Source organism: Ochlerotatus camptorhynchus, unplaced genomic scaffold (genome assembly GCF_037179485.1).
Source record: "Ochlerotatus camptorhynchus isolate MF236.1 unplaced genomic scaffold, CSIRO-AGI_Acam_v1.1 ptg000361l, whole genome shotgun sequence".
Classification (NCBI taxonomy): domain Eukaryota; kingdom Metazoa; phylum Arthropoda; class Insecta; order Diptera; family Culicidae; genus Ochlerotatus; species Ochlerotatus camptorhynchus.
This window is the reverse complement of record NW_027040849.1, coordinates 14,270,782-14,284,553: the sequence shown is the minus strand read 5'-3', so window position 1 is coordinate 14,284,553 and position 13,772 is coordinate 14,270,782. Positions and strand designations below refer to the sequence as shown.

Sequence of the window (13,772 nt, the reverse complement as noted above, 5' to 3'; positions counted from 1 at the left end):
TTTACGAGCCAGCAGACCCCCCATCCCCCCATCCCCCCTTCCCATGACCGTTCGGGGTAAAGTGAATCTGTCCCGAACCGTAATCGCGGCAGTCACTGCTGCCAATTTTTACAACCGGTGAGACATATTTGACTTCGGCTTCCGCCCGCTTCTGTGCCCGTGCAAGAAACTCACTCACGCGATTTTTATTACATTTACCAAATAAAAGAACCCTTCAACCCAACACCTAGGCAGGGTGCGAAGGAAATTTACGGTCGTGTCACCGTTTTATTCTCATTCTCTTCCCTTCCACCTACCAAACACAGCTCCCCCGAGTTTCACCGTCCGGCCACAGGATCAACGGGTCGTACCGAATGGGTTGGCCACGTTCCGCTGTGGAGCCAGCGGCAGTCCGTCGCCGTCGGTTTTCTGGACCAAGGAGGGCTCGCAGACGCTCATGTTTCCGAACAATACCTACGGGAGTCTGCAGATCTCCGGGCAGGGGTCGCTGCAGATTCGCGGAGTGCAGCGGGAGGACGAGGGCTACTATGTGTGCTCGGCGCTCAGCGTGGCGGGGTCCGTCACCAGTCGGGTGTATTTGCAGGTAAGAAAAGATTGATAATTGAAAAATTTTCAGCTAAAATTTTATAATAAGCATTAGAAATTTTAAATAGCAAATTCATATTCACAACTGAACAGCTGAAATTGGACTTCTAAATTGAACAATTATAATTGGACTTTTGAAATTATATCCCTAAAATTAGACAATTGAATTTGGGCAATCCAAAATGAAAAGTTTAAACTTCACAGTTAAGTTATTTGACACATGAAATTTCCCATTTGAATATGGGCAATTAAATAGTTTAATTGAAATTAGAATTGGACATTTTAAATTTAAATTCTTCTTCTTCTTTGGCTTTATTACGTCCTTATTGGGACTTAACGCAGGTTTTCACTGTCATAGATGTTAATTGAGAGCTTTCTAAGCCTGTACTATTTATATATTAGTTATATATTACGATGCAAGAACAATCATACTCTTTGCTCAAGAAAGTCGAGAAATTGTCTTACCCAAAACATTCCTAGAACCGATCGGAAATAGAGCCCAGCCACGTCCAGCATGGTCTTGATTTATAGTCGTGCCTTTACCTGAGCTAAGAGAGCTTCCCAAATTGGAATTGGGCATATGCAATTGGAAATGGACGGCTAAAAATTGAACATTTGAATTTGGAAGAAAAATAATTCGAACAATTGGCTTTGAATAATTTAATTAAAATTTGAAAAATTTAAATACGTTAGATTAAATTTGACATTTGAAATGGGAGAAATTGTTCAGTTAAAATTGGGCAGTTAAATTGGACAATTGCAATTGGACATATTAAATCAGAGTTGGTTGGAAAATGCTAACATGAAGCTTTAGTGTGATAATTTATTAGTTAGAGAATGATCTTTTTTTAGAAGAGGGTAGGTGGATAGTTCCGTTAGAGTACGGCAGTATGAAAATTGAATAGAAGTTGAAAATGAGCGAAGGGCCATTAATGCGACAGTTTTTAAAGATAGACGCACATCTTTGCCTAACCCGTACGATGTACGCGGAGACTTGATGTATGTCTCCAAGTCTACAGGCAAAAATGTGCGTCCCTCTTTTGCTCATAAACTGACTGCGGCTGTGGAATAGTTCTAGCGACGTTTTCATCACTACCTAAAGCCCCACGTTGCGAGAGCATTTCCAGTCGATGGTGTCTTATAATGCAATTCTTCTTTACCCAACTATTGTGTTGCTCTGAAAATCGGTAACTTCGCGTATGAAGTAACATGAAAACACTTTGAATATTAAATCAGTAAATTTAAATAGAAAAATTTAAATTGGAAAATTTAAATTTAACAATTTAAATTGAACAATTTAAATTGCGAAAAGAAAATAGGAACAGAAGTGGGACAGTGGAAATTTGACAAAAGTAATTGAGCAATAGGTACTGAAAAATTATGCTTGGAAAATTTTAAATGGTCAATTCAAGTTAGACACATCAAATTGGACTTATGAAATTGGACACTTAGATTTTGACACGTGTAATTGGTTCATTGAACATTTGTAATCGTGCAATTTAAATCGGGCCAATGCAGTTGAACGTTCATCAATTTTGAGCTTTTGAATATGGACAATTCAATTTGGATATTTCAAATAGGTGATTAAAAAATTCCTTCCAGAATTTACTGTTGCTTCACAGCGATATTTATAATTTGAATTGGGATGTTGAAATTGGACAATTGAAATTGGACAATTGAAATTGGACAATTGAAATTGAACAATTGAAATTAGGCAATTAAAATAGAACAATTGAAATTGGACAATTGAAATTGGACGATTGAAATTTGGCAACATAAATTTGACAATACAAATTTGACAATCATTGGAAAATTGAAATTGGACAATTGCAATTAGAAATTTTAAATTGGAAAATTGAAATTGAACAATTAAAATTGAACAATTAAAATTGGACAATTGAAATTGGATAATATAAATTGGGCAGTTGATGTTGAAATTCTTCGAATTGGACATTTGACAATTTAAATTGGACATTTGAAATTGTATATTTGAAATTGGACTATTCAAATTGGACAATTGGATATGAGCAATTTCAATTCAACAATTGAAATTGAATAAATGAAGTTGAGCGATTTAAATTGGACAGTTGAAAATGGACACTTGAAACTGTATAGTTGAAATTGGATTATTAAAATTGGATCATTGAAATATGATAATTGAAATCTAACAATTGAAATTGGACAATCGATATTCGACAATTGATATTGGACAATTGATATTTGACAGTTTGAATTGGATTATTGAAATTATATATTTGAAATTGGACAATTCAAATTGGGCAATTGAACATGAACAATTGAAATTGGACCATTGAATTTGTACAATTAAAAATTGAAATTGAAATTGGACATTTGAAATTCAAAATTTGAAAGTTTACTATTGAAATCGGTCAATTTTAATTAGATCATTGAAATTGGATAAATGAAGTTGACCAATTGGTCAATTGAACAAATTAAATTCGTTAATTTAAATTGGACCATTTGAATTATGAAATTGAAATTGGACAATTGAAATAGGATAATTAAAATTGGAAAATTGAAATGGTATATTTGAAATTGGACGATTCATATTGGACAATTGAAATTGGACAAAAAAATTAGACAATTGAAATTGGACAATTTAAATTGAACAATTGAAATTGGACAATTGAAATTGGACAGTTGAAATTGGAAAATTAAAATTGGACAATTTAAATTGAACAATTGAAATTGGACAATTGAAATTGGACAGTTGAAATTGGAAAATTAAAATTGGAAAATTGAAATTGGATAATTTAAATTAGACAGTTGAAATTGGACAATTGAAATTGGACAATTGAAATTGGACAATTGAGATTGAACAATTGAAATTGGACAATTGAAATTGGACAATTGAAATTGGACAATTGAAATTGGACAATTAAAATTGGACAATTGAAATTGGACAATTGAAATTGAACAATTGAAATTTGAAAATGGAAATTTGTCAATTGAAATTGGACAATTGAAATTGGACAAAAAATTGGTCAATTTAAATTAAACAATTTAATTTGGACAAATGAAGAGGAGCAATTTAAATTGAAAAATTTAAATTGAAAAATTGAAATTGGAACCTTGAAACTGGACAATTGAATTGGACAATTGAAATAGGATAATTAAAATTTGGCAATTAAAATAGTATCTTTGAAATATGAATATTAAAATTGGAAAGTTGAAAATGGACATTTGAAATTGGTCAATTGAAATTCGACAATTGAGATTGCACTATTGAATTCGATCAATTTCAATTGGACTATTGAAATAGGATAAATGAAGTTGAGCATTTTAAATTGAACAATTTATACTGAGCAATTAAAATCGGACAATTGAAAGTTGGTTATTGAAAATCGACTAATGCAACTGCTCAATTTAAATTCGATAATTGGAACCGGATACTTGAAACTGGACAACTGAAATTGGGAAATTGAAATTGGACATTTAAAATTGTACAATTGAAATTGGAAAATTTCAATTGAACAATTGAGATTGTTGAATTTAAATTTGACGATTTAAATTTGACTATTTTAATTGGCCAATTTTAGTTGGAAAATTTAATTGGACAATTTTAATTTGACAATTGAAATCGGACAATTGATATTGCAGAATTGAAATTGAACAATTGATTTTGGACCACTGAAATTGAACAACTGAAATTGGACACTTAAAATTAGGCAATTTAAATTGGACATTTGAAATTGTCCATTGATATTCAACAATTGAAATTGGACAATTGAAATTGTTAAATTTAAATTGGACAATTTAAATTGGTCAATTTAAATTGTCCAATTTACATTGTCCAATTCAAATTGTCCAATTCGAATTGTCCAATTCAAATTGTCCAATTCAAATTGTCCAATTCAAATTGGACAATTGATATTAGACAATTGAAATTGTCCAATTCAAATTGTCTAATATCAATTGTCCAATTTCAATTGTCCAATTTCAATTGTCCAATTTCAATTGTCCAATTTCAATTGTCCAATTTCAATTGTCCAATTTCAATTGTCGAATATCATCCATTTTTCATTTTATATTGTCCAATTTAAGTTGTCAAATTTTAATGGTCCAATTTAAATTGGCCTTTATAAGTTGTCCAATTTAAATTGCCAAATTTAAATTGTTCAATTGACCAATTGCTCAACTTCATTTATCCAATTTCAATGGTTTACAATTGACAATTGGACAATTCAAATTTGATAAATGAAGTTGAGCCATTTAAATTGGACAATTTATGTTCAACAATTTATAAAGGACAATTTAAATTGGATAATTTGAAATTGGCTATTTAAATTGGACAAGTTAAATTAGTCAATTAAAAATGGGACAATTTAAAATAAGCAATCAAAATCGTACAATTAAAAGTGGACAATTGAAATTGGACAGTTGAAATTGTTCAATTTAAATTCGATTATAGAAACCGGATACTTGAAACTGGACAATTGAAATTGAACAATTGAAATTGGACAACTGAAATTGTTTAATTGCAACCGTACAATTGAAATTGTACAATTGATACTGGACAATTGAAATCGGGCAATTGAAAATGGACATTTAAAACTTGGAAAATTGGAAAATTTAAATTGAATGATTTAAATTGTATTAAATTGTAGGAAAATTTCAATTGCACAATTTTAATTTGACAATTTTAATTGGACAATTTTATTGTGACAATTGAAATCGGACAATTTATATTGCAGAATTGAAATTGAACAATTGATATTGGACAACTGAAATGGGTCGATTGAAATTGAACAAATTAAATTGGACAATTTTATTTGGATAATTCAAATTGGACATTTGAAATTAAATAATTTTAATTAGTTAACGGAAATTGAACAATCTGGATTAGGCAGTTGAAATTTATCAATTGAAATTGACCAGAAAAAAATGTTAATTGTATTTGATCTGTTCTAATTGGCCAATTCAAATTGATCAGCTGCAATTAAGTGGTTAATTTGGTCATTTTAAATTGGACAATTTAAACATGTCAATTAACAGCTGAAGTTGAACATTTTGAATTGGAATATTTGAATTGAACGAATTAAATTGGATAATTTCATTGGGTCTCTTGGAATCGAACAATCTATAATGGTCATTTAAAATAAAATTGGTCAAATAAATAAGGAACATTAATATTGTACTGTTAAAAAAAAAAAAAAATTGAAATTCAACTGCCCAATTTGTATTGCACTAATTAAATTGTCCATTATTGACATTATTGACTGTTCAATTAAGATTTTTTCTTTTTAAATGACGAATTTTAACTGTCGGATTACATTTGTTCACCTTCAACTGTCCAAAATCTATTAAAATATGGCAATTTATTTAGAGCAGAGGAAGTTGTTTTTTTTAGGCAGAGGAAGTTGGACAGATAAAATTGGAATTATATCAGAGACGAACCAGCTTCGGGCTGAAATTTTCCTTATTAGAGAAACAACAACAACAATTGGAATTGGACCATTTAAATTAGACAACTGTTATTAGACTGTTGATATTGGACAATTGAAAATTCAAATTGGGTTAATGAAATTAGACAATTCATATTGATCAATTACAATTCAAGTTTTTAACAAATTAAAGTGGTTAATTCTGTTGATACGTAAGAATATTTCCTATGTATTAAACATAAGCTTTGTCTGAAATCGTAAATTTCCCGTAAATTAAAACAATTTCTTCGAAAATCTTTACTTGCGAGATTTTTAGCCTTTGGCTGGTTCATCTCCTTAAAACTTATTCAGAAGGGGAGTTTTTTTAATTATCGGCTTATATGGCCCAAAATTAAAAGGATCTCATAATTTTATGAAATTCTGCCCATAGCTAGCATGTGTGGTCTTATGAAATATTTAAAATTTAAAATTTCGGTTTGGTTAATTTGTCCGGAAATTTTTATTTAAAGTTTTCGGATTTTTTGAAAATTCATCAATCATGAACCAAGTATTGAAGAACAATTCTTTGTTCGTGAAGTTATATAAAAATTTTCTCAGCAATCCATAAACAAAAATAATCTGAAAAATGGTTTCCACGAAAATTTTCACGGTGGAGTGAAAAAGTTTGGAAGATCAGAAAAAAAAATCATTATCAGGGTAATGATAATTTTTCTAATGATTTCTTACATGCTTGGAAAAGTGAAAGATAGGTTACTGGTAAATTTTCAAATGATGATATCGTTCATATAATCATAAACTCTAAACTCTCTCTCTCTCATAAAATATTGTGACCCTTCGGACCAAACCTGTGTGGTTATAACAATGAAATCCCCAGAAGCATCTGACAGAAGAAATTTGATCGAACTGATGGTGTTGTTAGTTAGATAGTTTTCTTTATAAAAATGACAGTAGGTGTAGTTAGTTTGCGTGGGTATTTTATTATTCGTGTGAAATCGACGTTTGAATTCGAAAGCAATGATTGAAATCCGGAATTAAATTCTGGAATCGAAATCATGAATCGGAATCATAAATTGAAAACAGGAATCGATCCCAGAAATCGAAGGCAAAAATTTTTACAGGATAGAAATCAGGAATCGAATTCAGAAATCCAAATCTGGAATATAAATAACAAATGGGGATGGAAATGGAATGCAAATGGAATGGAAATGGAATGGAAATGGAATGGAAATGGAATGGAAATGGAATGGAAATGGAATGGAAATGGAATGGAAATGGAATGGAAATGGAATGGAAATGGAATGGAAATGGAATGGAAATGGAATGGAAATGGAATGGAAATGGAATGGAAATGGAATGGAAATGGAATGGAAATGGAATGGAAATGGAATGGAAATGGAATGGAAATGGAATGGAAATGGAATGGAAATGGAATGGAAATGGAATGGAAATGGAATGGAAATGGAATGGAAATGGAATGGAAATGGAATGGAAATGGAATGGAAATGGAATGGAAATGGAATGGAAATGGAATGGAAATGGAATGGAAATGGAATGGAAATGGAATGGAAATGGAATGGAAATGGAATGGAAATGGAATGGAAATGGAATGGAAATGGAATGGAAATGGAATGGAAATGGAATGGAAATGGAATGGAAATGGAATGGAAATGGAATGGAAATGGAATGGAAATGGAATGGAAATGGAATGGAAATGGAATGGAAATGGAATGGAAATGGAATGGAAATGGAATGGAAATGGAATGGAAATGGAATGGAAATGGAATGGAAATGGAATGGAAATGGAATGGAAATGGAATGGAAATGGAATGGAAATGGAATGGAAATGGAATGGAAATGGAATGGAAATGGAATGGAAATGGAATGGAAATGGAATGGAAATGGAATGGAAATGGAATGGAAATGGAATGGAAATGGAATGGAAATGGACTGGAAATGGAATGGAAATGGAATGGAAATGGAATGGAAATGGAATGGAAATGGAATGGAAATGGAATGGAAATGGAATGGAAATGGAATGGAAATGGAATGGAAATGGAATGGAAATGGAATGGAAATGGAATGGAAATGGAATGGAAATGGAATGGAAATGGAATGGAAATGGAATGGAAATGGAATGGAAATGGAATGGAAATGTAAATACGTCTGTAAATGAACTGCAATTGAAATTGCGATATTCATGCAATTGAATCATTTTTATTGAATAGCAAATAACCATGTCTTTTACCGAACAATAAATCAAAACCCATTCTCAGGTCACCTCATCGCTGGACTCCATCACGCCTCCCCTCCTTCAGCTGGTCCCATCGAATCAATCGCTTCCGACTGGATCTAGCACCGTTCTACCATGCCGTCTTGAACCGTCCCCATCTTCCAGCAGCACCAGCAATCCATCTGACGGTCGCATCACCTGGGAACGTAACGGCTTCGAACTATCCCTGGCATCAACCACCCGCTTTACCCAGCTCCCAGCCGGGTCCCTCAAGATTGACGGTAAGTCCCTTCTTGTTCCGAGGACTTCCTCTTCAAATAGCATAACTCAAATGAAATCATATTTCCTTCAAACAAAGAGCCCAGCAGCAAGTAGCATTAGCTTCGTGGCGGTAATTTCCATCCCATCAACACACACACATACACACACCCTCCCATACACACACTAACTCCCACCAAAGGTTTCTTCAGAAATCAGCTCGGTTCGGCGGATCTACGGCCGCTGCCTGGCTGGCTGTTTCTTCAAGAGTCCTTATCCCATCAGCACATTTTCTCTTCCTCCGTTCGAGTGCAATATTGTAGCAGCGTGCCTGAGTAATGAGATTGCTCGCACTTCTCGGGAACAATGGTTCCAGGAAGATGTAATACCACGTCTATTTTGCGGAATGCTTCCTGCAAATTTGAGTACCACAATCAATCCATCATCATTTTCACTGTGATGATGATGATGATGATAATGCTCTCCCGTGCCAGCTTCTCCAATTCTGGATTGTATTGCATGTGATTTGACAGGATTCCGCTTCAATGACTTAATTGATGCATTAACACATGTTGCATCCATCGGGGCGGGCGATGGGACAGGGGGATAGGCAACGGACATAGGCCCCATTATGGTGATTATTGTTTGTTGTAGGAAAATACGCCCTTGTGCACAGAAGAAGGGTTTTCGGGCGAAAACAATAGCGTTGCGGGATTTCAATCAGGGCCGGGAGGAATTAATGCGAAGGGTTCGTTCAAATAAAAAGAAGTCTTACATATGGATAGCTGAAAAATTGTGCGGGGGAGAATGTTTAATTACAGGGCTCTTTGGCCGATGAGGGATGCTTTTTGACGGCGGTTCAACGGTGGTTGGACTTTTGATGGGATGAAAAAATAAAGGAAATGATGATTGATTAGGGATGGTCTAAGTGATTTTCTCTTTGATTACAACGATTGATGAGTCGATCCCAATCTATTTATGGAAAACAAATTTAAGTGATTGTAATTTGATGCAATCTTTTGGAAAGTAGCCCTTTTACTCGCCGAATCTAACGGAAGCTTGAGTCAAATGGCTTTAGGATTCTATAATAATAATATAATAATAAGGACTGCCAATCCATTGATTTAAAATGTTTGAATTTAAGATTGAGTCCAATAGTGTTTTGGATAGAAAATGAAAAAAATCTCCTTGGATTCCTAATGATCGTGTTAACAAAAAATAAAAACTGATTTGAAAATTTTCTATAAAGTAGACCCCTACTTAGACCTTCTAAAAAACCTCCCCGATATCACTAAAAGTCGATTACTTAACTTGTATAATTTTTTATGGAATTCAATAATTTGGTTTCCGAAAGAGTAAAGGAACAAACGATTGTCTAGCGATGCTTTCATCTGATATTCAACTGGCCTTTTGTGCACAAGGAGCAATTGGCTTCAGTCTTTTTGGATATTAAGGGCGCATTTGATTCTGTTTCCATAGACATACTGTCAGACAATTTGCACATTAGTGGATTACTGGTATTTTAATAATTTATTGTATAATTTGCTGTCAAAAAAAAAACAAATGACCTTCAACTTAGGTCAACTGACACCTTCTAGAATCAGCTACATGGGCTTACCCCAAGGTCATGTTTTAGTCCCTTATTTTATTATTTCTATGCTAAAGATATTGATAACTGCTTAGATAGTCGATGCTCGCTTAGACAGCTTGGAGACGATGCCGTGGTTTTTTCTGAGAGGTCCACGTGCGAAAATCTTGCAAAGACCATTGCAAAAAACATAATTGGTAGTGTTTACAAGGAAGTGGTTTCCAGTCCAATTGCGTCTTAATTTTTTGGGCAGAGACATAACCCAATGTTTGACCTTCAAATACCTTGGTGCCTGGTTTGATTCAAAATGCACTTGGGGTACCCACATAACGTATTTGAAACAAAAGTGTCACTTTCTACGATCAATTTCCGGGACATGGTGGGGTGCTCCCCCGGAAGACCTAATTGAACTGTATAAAACGACTTTTCTGTCAGTACTTGAGTATGGCTCTTTTTGCTTCCTCTCGGCAAGAAAAAGCCACCTAATCAAATTGAAACGTATTCAATATCGTTGTTTACGTATTGCCCTTGGCTGTATGCATTCACACACAATATGAGCCTAGAAGTTCTAGCGGGTGTTAAACCCCTGTAGAACCATTTCTGGGAGCTTTCCTTAAGAGTATTGAACAAATGTAGTGTCAGTAACAACCTTGTGATTGAAATCTTCGAAGCAATGCTCGAATTGAGCACCCAGACTAGATTTGTGCGAATCTACATAAATTACGTGTCATCGGATAATAGCCTTCCGTCAAAGACAACAAATCAAGCAGACTGGCAACTGTTCCCTTCTCCCATACAAATGTCAAACGTCACTGATAACAGCGCCTCTGTCAATCAAAGGTGGAACTTTTAAGCACAAGTGTTAGTGAGACTGCTCATAAACAGTGACTGTGTGTGTGGCCTAATGTCACCGAAACGAATAATCATAACACGGTACTCGTTGTTGTTTTTGTTTTGCCCTACAAAGTTTCACGGCAATTTGTATCATAATCCCAGCAAGCCGGTTGTTTTCCAACTCCAATAAAATAGAGGATTGAAAATAACTTTTACTTGTGAACGAGGAACCGAAATATTGTTTATTTTGCCTGTTGGAAGCAATCGATTACAAGGAAGTGACAGCTTCCACCACCATTGAGTGAACTACCATCATTCGGAAGCTGCTGAAAATTCAAAAATTGTTCGGCTGTCTTTCAGCTTAACATTGTTTCCTTCTACTGCTGTCAGTTCTGAGTCGACCTGCAGAGTCACTTGGTTGGAAGAATTTACACTCGTTCGGCAATCTGTTTGTAGGTGAGGATGGCTATTTTGATTCTGTGGCACTCGCGCGAGTGAATGAATTTTCCCATGCTTGGTTGTCAGAACATAAAACCACCGGATAGTGATCCTCTGTATGCTTTAACAATTCTTGGAATCGACCGACCCCTTCCAGCGAATGATAACAGTGTCGGATTGGCCAGTGACATTCACATGGTCAGCGAGTACTGTGCCAAGTTGTCGAGCGTCACAACTTAACTCCCCCCACTGTGGCCAGGTGCCAAAGCCTTGCGGAACGGGCATGCATTTTACTAATGCACCATACGAATGCCCATAAATGCATCACTAAAGGGCTTAGGAAAAGTGGAAGATAATTCTGAGATAGCAAATTAATGATCGAGGAAGGTCCCACCATCATTGTGAATGGCATCATTGCTATGGTTTAAAATTTTCAAAACAAATTTACTTACGCAACTGTACAATTTCAGCTGGAATTTTACTCATTGTCAGCATATTAAAGCAAAGAACGAAACGTTTCACTTTTTTCGATAATCATAACAAAACCAATAATTGATAGCTATATATTTCTACCGATGTGTGTGAATGCACTTGTAAATTAACACACACCATCATACACAGGTTCCACTTTTGCTCAGAAGAGGCGTTGCCGTTACTGTCTCCTGATTTTTGGCAGAGTTGCCAGTCTTCTTGGTTTGCAGTCTTCGCTTCCGTGCTAAAACCCCACTCGTGTATGCTTTACTAACTACAGTTCTCCCATTGACTATGATCTCTCCATGAAACAGGCTATTCAAGGAGTTCCATATCAACTTCGACCTATCTCAATTCCCCGTGTTTTAGCTGAAAAGTACCAACAAGTCAATTGCACTAGGATCCACTGGCTTCGGCGTCTTCAATGAATACTCATCTGCCTTACGGAAACGTCAGGAACCATGTTCCATTTATGTTGCTGAGCTAGCAGCAATCAACTTCGCATTGGGGATGATTTTCAACATGCCCATAGACCATTACTTCATCTTCTCGGATAGTCTCAGTTCGATTGAGGCTATTTGGTCGATGAAACAAGGTAGGCACTCATCTTATTTCCTTTCAAAGGTAAGGGAGCAGATGTGTGTGCTGGTCGAAAGATCATATATGATTACCTTTGTATGGGTCCCCTCACATTGCTCAATCCCAGGCAATGAGAAGGCGGACTCTCTCGCAAAGGTGGGCGCGCAGGAAGGCGAATTGTATGACAGGCAAATTTCACACGATGAATTTTACCATTTAGTGCGTCAGAGTACCTTTTCGAGTTGGCAAACCGATTGGGACACTGGAAATCTTGGACGGTGGTTACATTCAATTATTCCTAATGTTTCTTCGAGAGCGTGGTTTAAAGGCTTGGGCTTAAGTCGTGACTTCATTCGCGTGATGAGTAGACTTATGTCCAACCACTACTCGCTAGACTCACATCTCTATAGAATAAACCTCGTTGACAGCAATATATGTACACTCCCGATCATGAGCATGAGCATGAGCATGATTGACCGCCCACGGTTGCTCCTCTGTTATTGCCAGACCAGCTGTAATTACACAGATAACCAATAGACGATGCTTGGGACTAGCAATCATCCTCAATGTGTAAAAACTGGTGATCTCGAATTAGGCAACACCAGCGCCAGCCGCGCCTGAACGCAGGTCAAGGAAGGAATGGGTAGGAATGTGTTGACGTGACACTCGCTTTGATGGAAGCCGAGGAGTCCTCTGCACTTCCACGAGGAATCACAGGGATGTTGGGTAAGAGGGTTGGGTTTGCAGCAGGGTTCGTTTTGGTAAACGATAAGCTGAATTGATGTCCTAACGATCGTATAACGCGAAGGAGCTTGGGATTGAACCCACGGTCTTCTGCTCAGTAAGCAAAAACGTTTGCCACTAGGCAGACGAGCTCCTTTTTAATCATTGACGAATCTTGAATGTGGATGGGCTTGAGATTAGACTCATGATGTTCTGCTCAGTAAGCAAACCGGTTGCTCTAAGGCCAACGAGCCTCTCATATCACATTATAGCGTTACTCAAGTTTTTATAACTATTCAAACCCGGCACCGACGACAACGAAAAGTTTTACAAAATACACGATAAACAAGCGATATTTTAATATGTTCAATATGAAAGGATCTGGGACCGCGTTTTTCTCCTCAGTAAGCAAGCCACTGCAACCGACGATCTTTGAAATTCTAAAACTAAAAGCTACGAAAGAGTACTTAGGCCTTCATTAAGATCCACTTTCACGTGACGTTCAATGTTTCGATTTTCTCTTTACGCATGGTTCAGACAATCATAACAAGCTATGACCGACGCTATTCAAATGAAATTACGTTCTCGAATTTCACTTGGAATGTAATGAACAAATACGCGATAATTCATATTTTCAGCGGTTGATGTTTAATTTTAAATA

At 35.6% G+C, this 13,772-nt stretch overlaps 1 protein-coding gene across 1 annotated transcript in view; it reads left to right on the top strand.

Moving 5' to 3' along the window:
- LOC135709443 (roundabout homolog 1-like) overlaps positions 1 to 13,772 on the top strand; it is a 380,698-nt gene that overhangs the window by 305,169 nt on the left and 61,757 nt on the right. Inside the window, exons 7-8 of the mRNA XM_065231778.1 lie at positions 306 to 583; positions 8,264 to 8,501. Coding sequence (XP_065087850.1) covers positions 306 to 583; positions 8,264 to 8,501 — 516 coding nt within the window. The remainder of the gene's footprint in view (positions 1 to 305; positions 584 to 8,263; positions 8,502 to 13,772) is intronic.